The sequence below is a fragment of the Paralichthys olivaceus genome, chromosome 23 (assembly GCF_024713975.1).
Source record: "Paralichthys olivaceus isolate ysfri-2021 chromosome 23, ASM2471397v2, whole genome shotgun sequence".
Lineage (NCBI taxonomy): Eukaryota > Metazoa > Chordata > Actinopteri > Pleuronectiformes > Paralichthyidae > Paralichthys > Paralichthys olivaceus.
The window spans coordinates 4,170,946-4,188,006 of NC_091115.1; the positions used below are offsets into that span (position 1 = coordinate 4,170,946).

General features: G+C 44.7%; 1 protein-coding gene across 2 annotated transcripts; it reads left to right on the top strand.

Annotated features, from left to right (window-relative positions):
• The first annotated feature begins 772 nt into the window (after nt 1–772).
• LOC109632685 (protein FAM180A) lies at nt 773–16,053 on the top strand. Of its 2 annotated transcripts, XM_069520184.1 has the most exons (4): nt 773–997; nt 6,029–6,126; nt 6,960–7,290; nt 15,947–16,053. In XM_069520184.1, exons 1-3 carry the CDS (start codon nt 922–924, stop codon nt 7,287–7,289), a joined length of 504 nt encoding a protein of 167 aa, XP_069376285.1. In that variant the 5' UTR covers nt 773–921; the 3' UTR covers nt 7,290; nt 15,947–16,053. The 2 variants fall into 2 exon arrangements, with proteins under 2 accessions (XP_069376285.1, XP_069376284.1); XM_069520183.1 differs by lacking the exon at nt 15,947–16,053 and having other exon boundaries at nt 6,960–7,572.
• Nucleotides 16,054–17,061: the final 1,008 nt, after the last annotated feature.

Below are 17,061 nucleotides of genomic sequence, written 5' to 3' on the forward strand. Positions count from 1 at the left end.
GTGAAGAAACAAAATCCTCAATACTTAATCCTTTTAATGTTTTCAGTCTAACCTCTGAAATATAGAATAAGTATTTAATAGTAGAAATAAACTATGAGAATGTGACTCCAGCTCTATCTCCATCACAGTTTATAGTCTAAAAGTTTATTTATAAGTGCTCGTGTCCGTAAATCCATTTTTCTAACGTACACGGACGCCAATTCAGATCAGAGGTTGCCATAGGAATGAATACACTTTGGTTGACTCACACAGGACTCATGTGGAAATGAGGCATTAGCCTGGGCGGAGGTATGTGCTCGCCAAGCACCATTTTCATCAGCGATATTCAGGACAATCAGTGTCACTGAGTGAAGTTGTAGATAATCTTGAAACCCATGAGGAGGCTTAATCAAGCTAGAGGGAGACCATCCATCAGCTGCGGCACCGGCGCTGGTTTGGTTCTGGCTCCGAGGAGGCCATTGTGCTCCGTCAGTCGGCGAGTCGGTCAGAAACCTACTTATCCAGTCAGTCGTATCAGAAGTCACTCAGTAAACTGAACAGGCCAGTAGCTGTGAGAAAAGTCCAGCCAAGAGGGCAGACATTTCCCAAATCCTGATGGTTTCCAGATGAGGAAGTCTGCTTAGCCTGAGAGGAGAACACACACACACACACACACACAGAGAGGGAGAGAGAGAGAGAGAGAATAATAATAATAAAAAGAAAAAAGCACGAGGGCAAAAGGGAATGGAGGGAGGAGTGAGCAGAAAAAATGAACAGGGTGAATGAAGGGATGATGTGAGATGTCGAGACTCAACAGTCGGGTCGTTTTCATCCACCTCGGCGATGCTCACTTACGCCTGTGACTGTTTCCTTTGAGAGAGACGGAGGCTGACGGGAGGGGAGTGTGTGCTGAGCTGTGCCCCGAGTGTGAGGATCATCAACATGACGCAGTGGTGGGCTCCGCTCGCCGTTGTTTACCTGTCCGTCTACCTGGCAGCCACTCAGCACCACAGGAGAGGTAGGTGCCCTCATCCGCTCCACGAACACATCAAGTCTCTATTTACCTTCACAGGCCGCGAGTCAACATCACAAAATATTTCTGTGTGTTTAAATCCTCATTTAAAACACTGTTTTTATTACTATTAAAGTTAGAAAATGGAAAATCAGCAAGTGTGATGGTTTGTTTTTGTCGCACGTCTTTGCTTCCATGAAAGAACGTGTTAATCTCCGAGATATTAGAGACGTTGCGACATGATGGATGTCAACAGATCATTTTCCAGTGAAAAACGACTGGCCTGATGTTACTGGATCCACTCACTGAGGAAATTCCTTCAATTCTTTGGAAAAAACACAAGATGCTTCAGGAGCAGGGCCACCGACAGAATCAGAGGCTGTTATTTTGTGTATTTTTATGTCATTATTCAATAAAAAATACTTATGTGACTCATAGTTTCATAACGAAGCTGTTTTCTAAGAGTCGGGATCTTTGTTGTTGTATTTATTTGTTTCCTTGTTTCACTTTGGAGCAGTGCAAACATTCCTTTTATTAAATCCAGACACAAACCAACACTAGCATCCTCATGGAGTCTCCAGTGCTCATGTCACTAATGTCTCTGCTTTGGTCTCCACCAGCTCCTGAGGGAAATATCTCCTGAGCTGCTGCATGCAGCTCCAGGATTAGCTTAGCTTAGTTTGGTGCTATATCCTCGTTGGACGGCGGCTTTGCACATTCTTTTCTCAATGAAAACTCCTGGACTCTCGTTGTGCGAACGTAGCATCAATGTAGTGTAATACCCTGTCAAAAACCTTTCGTAAAGGTTCTTGCAACGGTCTCACATCGGTGGTAAAGTTTATTTTAAGCTCAATGATCTGGTTTCTCCAGTCCCCCCCCCCCCCCTGTTCCTCTGAGAATGTTAAATATGTTTTCTCACAGTTCAGCCTCTCACAGATTGGGCTCACAGTGCGAGGATCGATGTTGAAGTCTGTGTTTACATTGTAAATAGTGGATTTTGTGTCTGACTCTCTATAATAACATTGTTTGTTTGGATTGTAACGATCATTTGGAGGCGATTTGAAATACTTAGCAGAAGATGGAGCCACTGCGGCGAAGATTTTCCTTTTCTCCTGTGTCCTTTTCAACTCGCTTCTTAACGTCCATTTTGTTGTTGTTTGTTTTTTCCCCCCCTCTCTCCTTCACACTCCCTCCCTCTCTCTGTGTCTCTCTCATCAAGACATCCCTCCAGCCAGGAGTTACCTCTCCTAATTAATGAATCTTTGTTGTTCCCTCATCTCTTTGCAAGCCGTTAGCGGGAGATTACATGTTCCCTGCCTGCGCATAATGACACCGGGGGAAGCCTGCGCTGATTGTTTGGAGGATTGGAGGAGGGAGGGGAGGCAAGATGGATGAGTGGGCGCAGAGCGAGCAGCTGGAGGAAGCTGACATGTTGTGAAGAAGGACATCTATATTAAATCTTCAACTTTAAAATGATGTAAAAATATCAATTAACGTAATGTTGGTGAGTAATTGGACACTTGGCTGCTAAATGTGTCTCGAGCAGATGTTTTATTTCAACAAAAGAGCTGGCAGGGTTGAGCGAGGTTCTTTCTTGGCCTGCGTTGCACCAAGTTTTGTGGAAATCCGTTTAAGGCTAATTTATTCTCACCTTAGACACGTTTATGGAAACAGATGGAGCCTTCTGCCCGTGCTCTGCATCGATTGTGTCTGTCTTTGTGCACGTCTTCTGAAAGCTTATGGGTATAGGACGGATTGGACAGTCGCCATTTTCGAACGCGGCTGCTCCTCCGTCGCCATGTTTGTCGTCAGAGCGCTTCACTGCCCTTCTGTGTTGTAATATTGATTCACCAACCATGCCGATCTAATGGACGCATGAAAGTATGTGTGCGGTGACAGTTACATTGTTTAAAATGGACGCGTCTCTGTAAAAGCAGCATAAACAAGCCTTCAGTCGTTATTTTTGGGTAATCCTGCCGACAAACCAACAAACCAAACCACTGGAGTGAAAACATGATCTGCTTGGCGAAGATATAAAAGCAAGTATTTACGGGAAAACTAGGAAATGTGGAACAAGCTGGTCGGCTGAGGAGAACAAAGCTAGTGGATGAATGGATGTCGGGGAAGAAGAAAAACCCTTTTATGACCTCACAGCAGGTCGAGGTTGCATTCCAGGACGTAGGACTGCGTGTTCCCTGGTCAACGACCAGGAGAATAGTTCACGACCAGAACCCCATGTTCTGGATTCAAAGACAGAACAGCCAGTTCACAGAAGCATAAGAGAAGAAACCATAAGTTCTGGAACAAAGTACATAAATCAACATGTGGACATAGAGGCAGGGGGACAGTGTGCCCATCGTGGCGGTGGTTCTGTACTGGAGCCAGTGGAAGTGGCTCACTAGCATTTATTGATGATTTCACTGCTGAGAGAAGCTACAGCACGAGCGCAGAGGTCGAGAGGAGCATCCTGTTTGTTCAGAGGCTCACTGCACAACGTTTCATCTGTCGTCCATCTTTATGTTCAGTTTACGACCAGTTTGCTTGAGTTTGAAGATCAAGCGAGAGCCGGTGATTTGTGTCTCTGACTTCTGAGGGTGACATTCCCTCTCTGTATATGTGTCGTGAATAATTCCAAAGAAGGAGCAGGAGAACTACTGCCTGTGCACTGTTATGCACTCGAAATGCTACGTTTTACAGATCCAGCAAAAAAAATGACACCCGTACGACTCTGCTCCTGTCAGCGATGACACAAGATGACAATGATTCACAGGTTCAAGTCTCTACTTACTGCTCATCACGGAGTGAACCAGTGTCTGCAGGAAGAAGTGAACGCATGAACAATGGAGGGATTTCAGACACACCCACTAATTTCCATGTCCTTCCAGAGGCTTCAGATCCCCCCCCCCCCCCCCCGCCCTCGGCTTCTCATCACCTGACCTCCACGCCTACCTGTGCACCTGCTCCCAATGCCTCCGTCAGCTCCTCACTATTTATAGCTTCCCCTTTCCTTCGCTTCCCTGCCAGATCGTCTGCGGTGCAGCTCAGCCTCAGCGTTCCCGTCTCTCTGTCTTCAGTCAACTTTGCTTTCAGCTCAACCATTTTGCCCCTAAGCCATTTGAATCTTCTGCTACCTGTTTTTACAAATGTGCAAGACTCAACTGATTCTTCTCCAAACCTGTTATTCTTTATCCTCGACCCGTTTTCTAAGTCTCCACCGATCCTCCGCCAACCACATGAGCGCTCGCCTGCAACGACCTTTTATTCCAAACTGCTGTTGCTGCTGTTAGAAACATGAAACCGGCACTTTGCTTCACATTTAAGGACGGTGAAAGAGAGCTGTAGAAAAGTTTTATGTAAACGACAGATTATTCATTTTAGATGTAAATCAGCACTGGGTTCATGGCCTCCGAGCTGTCGCCTCCCTGCTGCACCTCCTCGTTCTAACGAGCGCGCGCTCCCCCCGGGTGTGGTTTTGTTTACATACACTCCCTGGTGATGGAGTAGCATCTCTGCTCCTCGGTATCTAATGTGAGGGCACAGGCGTTACATTCGGGAGTCGTTCACTCAACGAGCACCACAACGTGTTGGTGAAAACAAGCGCGCTGCACTATCCTGATGTTTGGGAGAGGTTAGAGCGTGTTTTAGTTTTTAGATTTTCTTATAATAGCGTTTTTAAAACCAATTATCTCAAAACAAATATGAAATGTTCAATATAATATATATATACACACATTCAGCCCTTTGTAAAGGGGGCTGGGTTCTGGCTGCGGCCCTGCTTGGGTGGGGACGGTTGAAGAGTTGAAGGTTTATGAGGACGACACATATGCACTTAATTGTCCGGCTGTAAAATTCTAACACCGAAACACTGAGCCACAGATTGTCTTTACGTTCTCAACGGCGTCTGGATTGTGAGAGTGAAGCCAGAGCGGAGACTGGCAGTCGCCCAAGCAGGAGGCAGGTACACGGGGAGATCAGCCAGTGCATGTGGCGTTGGCTCGCTTCACAAACGCCATAAAGCTAAATGTATCTGGCCTGCGAGGCTGTGGGCAGCAGGGCTGATCATTACTGCAGAACTGGCACGGCAGCTCGCAGTAGATGCCACTGAAGGGCCGACCGAACTCTGTGTTTATATTCTATACCTCATTAAGATCTGTGTGTGTGTGTGTTAGAAACATGTTGAATTGAAAATGTGAACGTGATCTTCCTTCTTTTTATTTCAGCCTTGTTTAGATTTGACCCGCAGAGAGTTTCCATTGTGGGAATATCTGCTCACTATTACTGCTGTTGTTAGATCCGGGCTCGTTCACTAACTTCTCCTTGGACCGAGCTGTGTCCGTCTGATTTCATTCGGAATTTAGAGAAATTAGCTTTTATCACGATTTTTGCTTTTCAAGACACAAAATCAAAAGATTAATAAATAGTTAAATAAAAAATATTGTTGAATAATTCTTTTGAATCATTTTCAGTGGGTGAATGGTATAAAAAGTCATTTAAGTGAGTATTGCAAATTAAGTGTAAGAAAATATAGCAGTGAAGATAAAATGCAAATATAAATGTGTTTATTGCAAAGAGATGTACAAGTTAATCCAAAATATTCTTTATTTTGTGTTTTAATGGAGTTTTGTTATATCATAGTGATGAACCCACAAGTCTGCACATCCCCTCAACTCTATGCAGCATTTTTATACTAACTTTTTGTTTTGTTTTGTTTATAAGAGAATTTTTTTGGAGCTTAATGTATTTGACAGGATGGAGGGCTGGGCTGTCACATATATATGGACTTAAAATGTGAAGATGTCAAAAAAACACCTGCCTGACCTGCACAGGTGCCTCTGGATGCACCGCCACTAATAAATAGGAGCATCTGTCGCTCGGCTCGGGTCAAAGACCAATTCCTCTCAGCTCAGCTGGAGCCGGGTTCTCTCCCGCCTGCATAATATTTGAGCAGTAATGAATCTGTGTTGACTCAACCTCTGGCCCACCCACACGCATGCCACAATGGCTCTAATCTGATTTTCCTCCTCCCCTGTGTTCCAGCTCTGTTTCCGTCTGCGTACAGAATAAAGCGTGAGACGTACTCGCTGATCAACCCCACGTTCCAGCGCTCGGTGGACGACGTCAACCTGCTTTTTGAGGTCGGTTTGGATCCTGTGGGTTAAATGACTTTGGTTCTTCGCAGGAAGCTCGTTTGAATATGTAGTGAAGCGTCCAAATCACACACGTGTGGTCCACACTCTTCGGAAGATAATTGGAACAGGACACAATAAAAAGAGTTAGTGGAGGAACATTTTGTTTTTTTCCGTTTCGCATTTGCGTAAAGTCGAACAGTCAGAAAAGTCTGGCACAATGTCTGGAATAAAGTAGAACTACATTCATTTTTTATTCAGCATATTGAGAATAAATAAAGTCAAAATATCAAAAAAGGTTGAAATGATGAAAAAATATGAACAAAATTTAAACATTAGGAAATAAAGTTCAAGATTAAAGTCAACATTTTAAAAATATGTCAAACGAACTTGTTCTTCACAGTCCGTAAAGAAACCCTGTGCTTACAATTTAAATTCAGTGGTGATCAGAGATTGAGCCGAAAGCCACAAAGAATCCACACGAGCTCTGAAAGACGAAACGCTGGCATCTCCACATTTCAACTTAATTCTTGCAACTTTTCCTCTCATTTAGTTTTACTTGAACATTTTTCATTCTCAATATGCAAAAGGGAAAAAAAATTATTCTCTTAACGTTCAGCAGCTGAAAGCTCCTGTCAGACAAAGAGGAGAATGAAAACACTGTGTGCACATGCTAATCATTAGCACAAATGTGAAATATGTGTTTACTCCGTCTTCCTGGCATTGAAGTATTTATTAATATCCTGGTGTCACAAGTAGGTGAAGCAGTTCTTTGGTATCAGTGTGTACGTCTGCACAAAGCGTTTCTGTGTTTGTAAATGTAAATGTCTCATATCTCCCAGATCCTGCTCGCTGGGATGCAGATAGAAGCTGGAGACAACACCATGCTGATCCCAGATGAGGAGCTGGCTTCCCTGAGGTGCGTGGAAAAGCTGGATGTCATCTGCGAGGACGTCCTGCCCAAGAGGCTCTCCGACATCCGGCGTCTGACAGCAGAGCTGGCCGGGCGCCGGCAGCGTCTGAGCTGGCAGGAGTTCGAGAGGACGGTGCTGACCCTGGTGTACGCCGCCCAGACGCTGGCTGGATCCAGCAGCACGCAGCAGAGGGAGGCCTGGACGGACGCAGTGATCCAGCTGTTCAGAGCCCTTCAGAGAGACCTCACTCCCTCCTGAGGTAGAACGAGAAGATGTACAATTCATTCTCGTGCTCATGTGTGTAATTATCATCGCCTGACTGTAAACATTATGTACTATTACACTTCTTAGCTCTACGTCATCTTACTCACTTACAACACAACGTTTGCAAAAGCCAGTTAGAGATTTGAACGAATTTAAAATAATCCATTTTCACGCTTAACAGAACAATAAACGTTACTGTTTCTAACAGGAAATGGTGCCGTGTATGAAGTTTAACACTGAAATGCTGCTGTGCATTAAACTTCACTACTTCCAGAACTACTTCCATTTAATCTGATTCATGAAATTAGCAATTTTGTGTTTTCATTTCCTTTGTGTGTCCACCAACGCGTGTCACAAGAATTTTAAATGTCTACAGGTTAAAAATAATTTGATTTAATGGCCATTTCAGTTGTAACTGTTTATATAAACGTTACGAGGAGGTTATGTGTTGTTGGAGGGTTTGTTTGTTTGTCACAGCGATTACACAAAAACCGATCAACCGATTTTTCCACATAACTTGAGAGAAGGATCATGATCTAGGGCCAATGAAAGAACTAATTACATCTTGGCGTGGATCTAGACAAAATGCATGATTTTATTTATTTTCCAGGGATGTTGATGGAAAAAAAAGACGTATTTTGAGAACTGATATCTGAGCGTGTGCCATTCGGTGCAGCTTGGTTGAATTTAAGGGGCGTTGGCGGAGGTCTGCGCTCCTCTGAGTGTCACTGCAGATCCTCCACTGCTGCCTGTGCACAGTCGATGCCTTTTTCTATGTGTGTGAATCACAACTCGGTTCATTTGATCTTCCAGTAAAAACCCTTTGAATGAATCCCACAGATTTGCACTGAGGAGTGTGTGTGTACATCAGTACGTCTGATTGCTCATTTCACAGTAAATCACAGTAAACTGTAGGAGGTTTGCTTCACAGCTGCCACTCTCATGTCGGGAAGTAGCTACTTGCTGTAATAGGCTTCTGTGCAGCTGGAGCAGATAGAGAGTAAACGCCTGGTTGCTCTGGTTTCACAATTCCATCACAGCTTTGGACAGAATGGTCCCTCTGTGTTATCTTGCAGGATTTTCTGTCTCTTTTGTCGCCCGTGTTTCGTCTGCGCTGACTCAGGAGGTCTGATTGATGAGGGGGAGAAAACTGTGGTGCACGAATTTCCTTCCAAGACAGGGGACAGGCCTTCAGTCCGTGCACCGCTCTAACGATGATGATGATGAGGTCTGGGATGTTTCTGGCCTCCACTTGACAGAGCGTGAAAGAAGTGGGGATATTGAGAGAAAGGGAAAGTGTAGAGCTCAGGATTTTTATTCCCGGTGTCGAGTTTGACAGCAGCGAGTTTCATTAAAGCGTTCCCACATTTCAAACCTCGGTTTTCTCACCTTGTTGTGTGGGTGTTTGCTTCTGGTAAAAAGCACAATAGTCCTGAAAAAACCCAGCTTGCTGTAGATGAGTGTCTTTGCAGAACTATTCATTAAATTCTCCTCTGTGCCCAAACTGAATATGTTAAATATGAGTGACTCACTGTCTCTTTTTTGCAACAACTTAATCCTGTTAAAAACTTTCACAACGACTCCCTTACTGCTCTCCTCCTCCGCTCAGATCGCGGTGCAGATTTAATAAGAGGGATGAGGCTTTACTCTGCGTTACTGACTTATCAGTGTCCTTTATGATGAATGAGTTTCTAATATTCTATCCACTGAGTGTGTTATCCCTAAATGTCACACACATGCACTGGGCAGCAGGAAGCATGTTGAGAGAGCGGCACCAAGTGGCTGCAGAGGGAAGTGCCGTCTCGTGGGTTCTCATGTCCTTAATATAACTTTGTCGTCTGATATCCAATATGTTTCTGCCCATTTGTGATGTTAATGTAAGATTAGATGATACGTTCTCTGCAGATTAGGACATAATATCATGGATGGATGGATTTAATATCATGTGCTGAGATAAACACTGTCCTGACCCAAAAGATGGAGGAGATAAAGAAGTGCTCACTCATGAATCTTTGTGTAGTTTCAATCAGGAAAACTTTCTCCACACCCCCGTCATTCTCCCCCTCTCTCCCCGACTCATCCAATCAGCTGACTGTCGGGGGTATAATCCAATTACATTTTGTCTCGAGCTCCATCAGCCTATCGAGGCCGTTGCTGTCAACCTCTTAAAAATCTGGCCCCTCTCCCAGGCCCCCGGTCAAAGAACATGAAGATGGAACACAACCTTCTCCTCTCTCTCGCTGACAGTCGACCCCACTCCCCCACACTCTCCCCCTCCAGAGCCCTGGTCGAGCCCAGCCGAGGCTGCTCGTCTCCTCTCGGTCCGATCCTCAACATTCTCCACATCCCTTCATCCACCACCGGTGTCTCGACCCCAGGGAGTTTCCTAACAGCCTGTTTCCACCCTGTTGACTTCATAAAGGCTCCAAGCACCAAACAGACTTGTTTGTATTGTGACGGCCCCGGAGCCTTGGTCCTGTGCACTGTGCTGAAGAACACCCACCCCAGGGGGCTCGATCTCTTCACTCTGCACCCAGCCCATGTGCTGTTTCTCCCCTGTGTTGATTCTCCTTGTTTAACATGCACACAGTGATCAATCCCTCACGACCACATCTCGCTTTAATCATTGCGATCTAATCGTACACATTTCTGAAGCCGAGGTCTGTGAACGCCTCCCTCCTCGGTCACATCACTTCACTTTCATCTCTCGTTTGGCACGCCGACACATTTTTCCACTAAAGTCTCATCTGATTTGAAATGAAGATAAAGTGAAGATAAAGACAATGATTTGTAGCAGCAGCAGCTTTGTTCCCAGACACAAAGAACATAAAGCTGCAACAAACACATTTATCAGAAATAAAACCATAACTTGTTTCATTACGCTGCAAATAAAAGTCTCATCAAACGAGCTTGTAAATTCTCCTTTTCCTTTTTAACAGTGACATGAACAGCCCTTCAGTTATTATGTAATGAGCCATAAAACTTTCAATAGACTTCACCTTCATCCTTTATCATAATAAAAACCACAGGGAGATCATTAATGCTGCCTGAACAATATATTCACAATTTAGCATCTTTATTTAACTTCTGTCACATCTACGTGGATATGTTTGATTGTAATCTCGACATCCCCACTAGGTGGCGGCATATCCAAATCTGACTGGATCCTCACTCATGGTTGAGGTCATGATTTTGACTTCAGTTGAGGTTCTGTGCAGATTTAATGAGGAAGACAGAGTCAAAATGGACGTAATGTGCACAAACATGTATAATATCCTTCTCATACTCTTCCTCCTCCATGTTGTGCTTGTGTGGAAGCTGTACAGCTTCATTCAAAGCTCTTGTGCTCGTTACAATATTATATTTTTTGCAGCCACAAGACATGAAGAGCAGCGCTGTGTTTTTTTTCCCTCTTTGATTTCTCCTCCTCTTGTTCTGCAGGAGTGTTTTATTTTTTTTACGGTGGCTTAATTGGAGCTGAATCTTGTCAGCGCTGGAATGTGTCTCCTGGTGGAAATATTTTGTGATCACCTCCAGCTGAACACGCAGTTGTTTTAACTCAAGCTTATCAGCTGCATATGTTTTCTCCCCCAGCAGCTGTCAGACATATTTTCACGCCTCACATCTTTCTCTGCTCGCCGAAACGGGACCGACGAGCCGCGGCAGCACGTCGCTAACATACACACTCACGACTTTTTCTGCGCCAAATCAAACAACTCGGTCCCTTTTAACCACGTGTTTCACAAATGGCCGCACGGCAACCTGCCATAATAAAACTTCTGAAAGATCCACTGGGTTTTTTTTTTTTTGTCCTCTCTTTCTGCCCGGTCAGATGATTTAAAGTAAAACTTAGAGTCGGCTTCTCGGATGTTTTGAGAAAATAATTCAAGATCTTGATCTCAGACATCAAACACTGCAGCCACACCATTAAAAACATTCCACTGGCAAAAAATAATTCCGCAAAAAGCCCGAACAGGGCAGAGTCCAAGCTTTGAAGATCCTCGGACACAATGTGTTCATGTGGAAAATGTACTTTTCATGAGCAAACAGGACGAAGACTGTGACTTTAGATGAAAGATGTTTTAGAAGATGATGTACGAGCTGCAGCCGGTGATGAGAGGGGGATTTTAACACAATGTTATTTTCACTGAGCAACAGCGCCCTCTGCAGCCAGACACGGTGGTTCGTTTTGTTAACACTGGAGATCGAACCCACTCACCAAAGTTACATAGAGCAATAACAGGGCGAAGAGGAAACATTCTCCAAACTCACAGTCACTGAACCATCAAACTCATTTTAATGAAGCTGCTGTTTTAGGGTTGAAGCGCTGCGTAGTGTTGCTTTAAGTGTCACCACCTTGTATGGTCGGGATGTAGATTCATATAAAACCATCATACAAGCAGAATAGCAGCTCATCAGTAGAAAACACGACTCTGCATCACGGCCATGTTGTTTTAATGTGGCTAATGCAGCTGTTTAATATTCACTGAGTGAAGCAGAGAGGTGAGCTGCAGAGAGGAGGGACAGACGGGTGGATGGAGGTGGGATGCATTTTTTTGTACACGTCGTGGACGAGGGCGGGGTCCTGGTGAAATCAGCCTCCGGCTCTCCGGCTCTCCGGCTTCCAAACATCAACTCAGTGTTTCACAAGAAGAAAATCCCAACAGCTGGGACACTCGGTCAGAGGTATGAGTGAGACAGTGTTGTGTGGATTGTTGTTAATCTCCTGTTTATTTATCTCACACAAGTGAAGCCAACAGTTCCCACAACAATCCCAGCTCTGAGATACTTTCCCACCGGAATAGATTTGCAGGGAATAACGTCTTTTGATAAGGTCGCTGGGAGAAAATTGGCCCGAGCCGTGGGCTGCACACTCATGCTCCCGTACCCTCCTGGAGGCTTATCGCACATTGTTATGAGGAGGTGCATGATTCACATGGGAGTTGTGGTATGCCGAGGTTTCAACACTCGTCTCCCCAGGTCTCTAATTTGATTTGGCTTGGTTCAGTGCAGCCACAGGTGGAACGTCCCCCGACGGAGCCTGAAAGCCTGAGAATGACGGCGTGCGAGTGATTGATAACGCTGCCGTGTGAAGAGCACGTCCTCTGTGAGATTAAATCATTGTATTATTTCACCTACTCTCTAAACATCTTTTACATTCACAGGGTGAAACTTAAACATATTTTCTGTCTGCGTGAGGATTTTAAAGGTTTTAAATCAAAAATACATTCTGCAGTCCGCTCTTTTTATTTATTTCAGTTTTATGTCCCATCACTTTTGGAATTTTGAAATATCTTATCTTATCTGCCCCTTTGTCCAGATCCATGCTCAGACTGAACGAGTTCTTTTCATGGAAATCTTTTTCAGTATTTTCCAGCAGACTAACTAACAGGGGTGAGAACATAACCTCCCTGCTGGAGGTAATTAAATCAGGCTTCAGCTGTGTGAGTCGGATCTCTCCGTCTTGCTGTAAACACCATTGTACCCACTTGGCGGAGGACCAGAACAGCAGTTCACATTTGAACCCGTCACCGTTTCTCGAAACGTCGGCCGTGACTAATGGCATTTTCCATCTCATGTTCTCCACATAGCTCCTGAATGAAGACATATAGGATTAACAGAGGCCTCTTAAAAAAGAGGAAATCGACGACAGAGGATCGTGTTCTGATTGTGAAGTGCTTCTGATGTGTAACGTGTGTGTTGTCTGGAGCTGCTCTCCTAATACTGATCTGCACATTCAGGCGAACGTCTCCTGTTCACATCAGAGGTCTGCTAATGCAATGTTATGGCAGAAGGAGGAAGAGAGCGAGACCCCCCCAAATCACTGAAGTTCAAAGTTTCTCTGACCCCAACCACCCTGGAAAAGGAAAGACTGATGACGCTCAGCTCTGCATCGCGCAACCACAGAGTCATTTTATTCCTCATTCATTGTAACACAATCCTGGCGTTTTGGCTCCTTTCAGCTTTTGATTTAAACCTTCGTATTGAGTTTCATAGCTGATATTCAGAATTGTGCTCTGCAGAAAAGCCGCAGCCAAGAATTCCTCCTAATATAGCTCCGCAAATTTGCAAACTTATCCCCGCAGCGATTTCTGAAGTAAGTGTGGGCCAAAGATAGACCCTGGCGGGACTCCGTGAAACCAGATCCTCCCTGTTTGAGAGCGATGAGTTAACAGCCGAGGCTCGAGAGGTGGACTCGTGGGTGTAATCCGCCGTGTAAACACGATGAAACATTTGATTTCCTCTTTACAAAATGAATGTTTGTTGATATTCAGCCTCGCTTCCGTTGAACTCTCAAGATCAGTGGTAAGTGATCCAGCAGCAGCAGGTGGCAGGGGCTCAAACACACTTGACTGTAAATGAATGCAGGTCGGCACAGCTCGGAACGCTGGCACGTTTCCCTGTTCAGAGGAGAACTAATGCCTGGGCCTGTCAGCTTTGTTTTCACTGCAGCCATCTTGGTTTGCTTTAAATGGACCCTGCGCTTTGGCATAAACACACTCAGGAAACGAAGTGTCAGAACGAGGGAATAGGAGTGTTTGTTATTAAGAGAAAATGTGTCTCTGTGTGTGTGTGTGTGTGTGTGTGGACTCGAGCTCGGACCAGATCAACAGAGGCACCGCCTGCCTGCCCCGTGATGTTTGGTGTTAAACTGACTGTGAAGAAGTGGACAGGGCCCCTGGGAGCCGTATACCAACCGTTAACCTGCTCGTTGCTTACACTCTAATTTCTCTGCACCCTCCGAGTCGTGTATCATCCGCATAAGCACTCCGGAGGTAAAATAAACAGCTGGCAAGTGTCCTCGTCCTCACCCTGGACGTTCTCCGCTCCCTGCATTGTCTCGACGCGGCTTTGTTTTTTTCCTGCAGAAACATGCTGATGACGAAGAGCTGAGCGAAAACAAAGAAAACTGAGATTTATTGTCCCCTGGTCGCAGTTTACAACGGTCCGATTTTTGAAGAAACAGATGTTTGTCTTCACAAAGTGGCTCCGCAGATGCTTTCAGTTTGATGGCACAACTACACACAGCACCCACACACACACACACACACACACACACACAATCGCTATGAAATGTGGGACTGAGGCGACATCCACACCATCTCATTATGATTTGAAAAATGCTACAGAAACACCAGGGATCCACACTGCGTCCCCAGTGGAAGTGATGGTTCATGTAATAGAGGATTAAAACAGATTTTAGTTTGAAAGTGGTGTTTTCAAACTAAAACATAGTCGCATGGATGTGGCCTGAATGTCCACTGCTTCTTTTCTCTCGCAGAATTCCACCTCATTCAACCCGTTTCTTCTCCAGATGCTCGGAACCTTTGACTTCAGTGTCACAGCGAGGGAACAAGTGGCATCTTTCTTCTTCCACAGAGAATCTTTAGTTTGTGTTTAACGGGCTCAGGAATGTTGTCGCTGATGGGAATTCCTTTAAAATACGAGCCTTTATGATCAAATTCCTCCGACTATACCCAGGAAATCCTCGTGTGCTGCAGGTGCCGGGGTCGTCAGCGGCGTTGGGAACACAGGCGGGCACATGCTTCTCATCTGTGTTTCTGGTCCTGATGAACTTTGCATTTAATCAAACAGAAACAACAAAACCAGGAGAAACTGAATGAATCAACATAAATTTGATGGTTTGTTAGCGTTGACCTCAAACGGATCACATACTTCATTTGCATTATTTCTCAGTGAGCACTAATGCTGTGCATTGGGGGGGGGGGGGGGGGGGGGGTGCAGTAAATACAGAGCTGCCAATAAACTGCAGCTAGCATAGATATAGCTCGAACTGCAGGAAGATTAATTGTCGCAGGTCTTTACCTAAACGTCCGTAAATAAAAAATACCATAATCCATTAAAGTGAGTTGATAAAATTTGACAGCGAAGTCGTACATGTTATTTATATGCTGATTCAGTGACATTGATTATCCTCGAGGTCTATTTATACTCAACGTTACACACAAGTACAGACGGAGCATTCTGTTCGTTCATTTCCAGTCCTCTGAAAACACACGGATACAGAAGCAACAGACAAATCATGACTTCTTGGCCGTTAGTTTTATTTTTTTATCTCCCGTATTTTAGCTGAACAGCACTTTGGTCAACGTGGCCTTTAAAAAGTGTTTGGCAGAAGCAAAAGCTTCGAGGCTGCTCTAGATTATTTTGTTTTTCTCTCAGAGATTCGCTCATGATCTTTTCTTACGTAACAGAGAGTGAGTGAAATTATGTCCAGGTCCCTTTAATGTTTTGTTAAATAATATTCAGCGGTTCAGTCCGCATGTCAAAGTGTCCTCGGGCAAGATACTGATCCCCAAATGACCCGTGATGGTTCTATCATCAGCGTGTGTGTGAGTGAGTGAACGTCGTGTCGTGTATAAAACACTCTGAGCGGTGGATTGGATGAGAGGAGTGTATATAAGTGCAGCGCATTAACCATTCTGTGGCTTCGTGTTTCAGCTGATAATAAACAACAGGTTTTCTTTGGAACAGGCTGCAGAGGCTGTCAGCTCCGGGAGTCGAGCAGCTACTTCACATCGGCTCCTTTCAAATGCAATTATTTTTGGGGGGTTTATGTTGTTGTTGTTTTTTGACTGCATATCTTTTTCTTTCTTTTCCTCTTTTCTTCTTCTCCTCTCCTCTTTCAGCTCACGTGGTGGAAACGCTCCTTTCTTCGTGATACTGATCGTGCATTTGTCCACAATAATTCACTGATGAAATTAAGCCTCCAGGAATAAAAGATTTTATAAATCAAGTTCCTTTTTTAATTTCTGCATCTGAGTTCTATGGCTGTGCGATCTTCAAATTGCTTTGTAACTGTTTTCTATTGTTTAAAACTTGAATAGCACCTTAAACTATGTCTTGAAAGGTAAATCTAGATAAAGTTTATTTATTATAAAGCAGACCGTCTCCTGCTCTAAGGATGGACCCACTTGCAGCAGACAGACCTACACCCCCACACTCCTCCTGGGAAAATGAGTCCACCGGTTAAATGCAAGCCCAATCAATGAGAGCCTGGATTGGCTTTACCTGCGAGTATCCCTGATCTTTCACTCACCTAATTAGCACTATTCATCTACTTGGGCTGGAGACGGTCCCCTGGCACTCAGAGGATGGAACTAATTAAACATCTTCTCTCTATATGGCCTCTCGCTGCTGCTGCTGCTGCCCTCCTCCTCTTTCCTGGGACGCTCCCTGGAGGTTGGGGCGGTGCAGTTCTTTTGGTCTGCAGACGTGCACTGGCTTTGATTATTGATCTGGACCTGAAGTCATCCCCACTTGAATGTTTAGATGTTCTGCAGGGGGTCACCCCGCCGAGGTAATCAAGAAAATGGGGAGTGACAGGTCAGCGACCCTCGTTGTAATTGAATTGTCGTGAGGCAGAAAAAGCAACAAACAACTCAGAGGGATATAGACGAGGGAGGGTCTGCTCAGAGTTAGGTGATATTCCTGTATTTTATTAATTCGCCTTCAATTGGCAAGAAACGACTGGTGCTGAAAAACTTTAATATGAAAGACGGCATGCGACATTTTCAAACCACTGCATGTATTTATGTATTGAAAGGGGGGGGGGTTGAAAGCAGTGTTTCGGTTTTCAAAACTCCGCCTCCCATCGAGCAAAGCAGAGAGGATAATTAAAAGTTGCAGTTAATCAGGTGACGTATTTCTTACGAGTAATCCTGAGTTTATTGATTAAACTGTCTGAGCCGCAATCAGGGTGTCACTCAAAGATCGATTGGCTCGGTCTTTAGAAGCACAAGCA

Excerpts from the sequence above, each read along its gene's own strand:
- LOC109632685 (XM_069520184.1), top strand. The coding sequence starts at position 922 with ATGACGCAGTGGTGGGCTCCGCTCGCCGTTGTTTACCTGTCCGTCTAC. Across the intron at positions 998-6,028 it reads CACTCAGCACCACAGGAGAG|CTCTGTTTCCGTCTGCGTAC; the intron begins GTAGGTGCCCTC and ends CCTGTGTTCCAG. Across the intron at positions 6,127-6,959 it reads ACGTCAACCTGCTTTTTGAG|ATCCTGCTCGCTGGGATGCA; the intron begins GTCGGTTTGGAT and ends CATATCTCCCAG.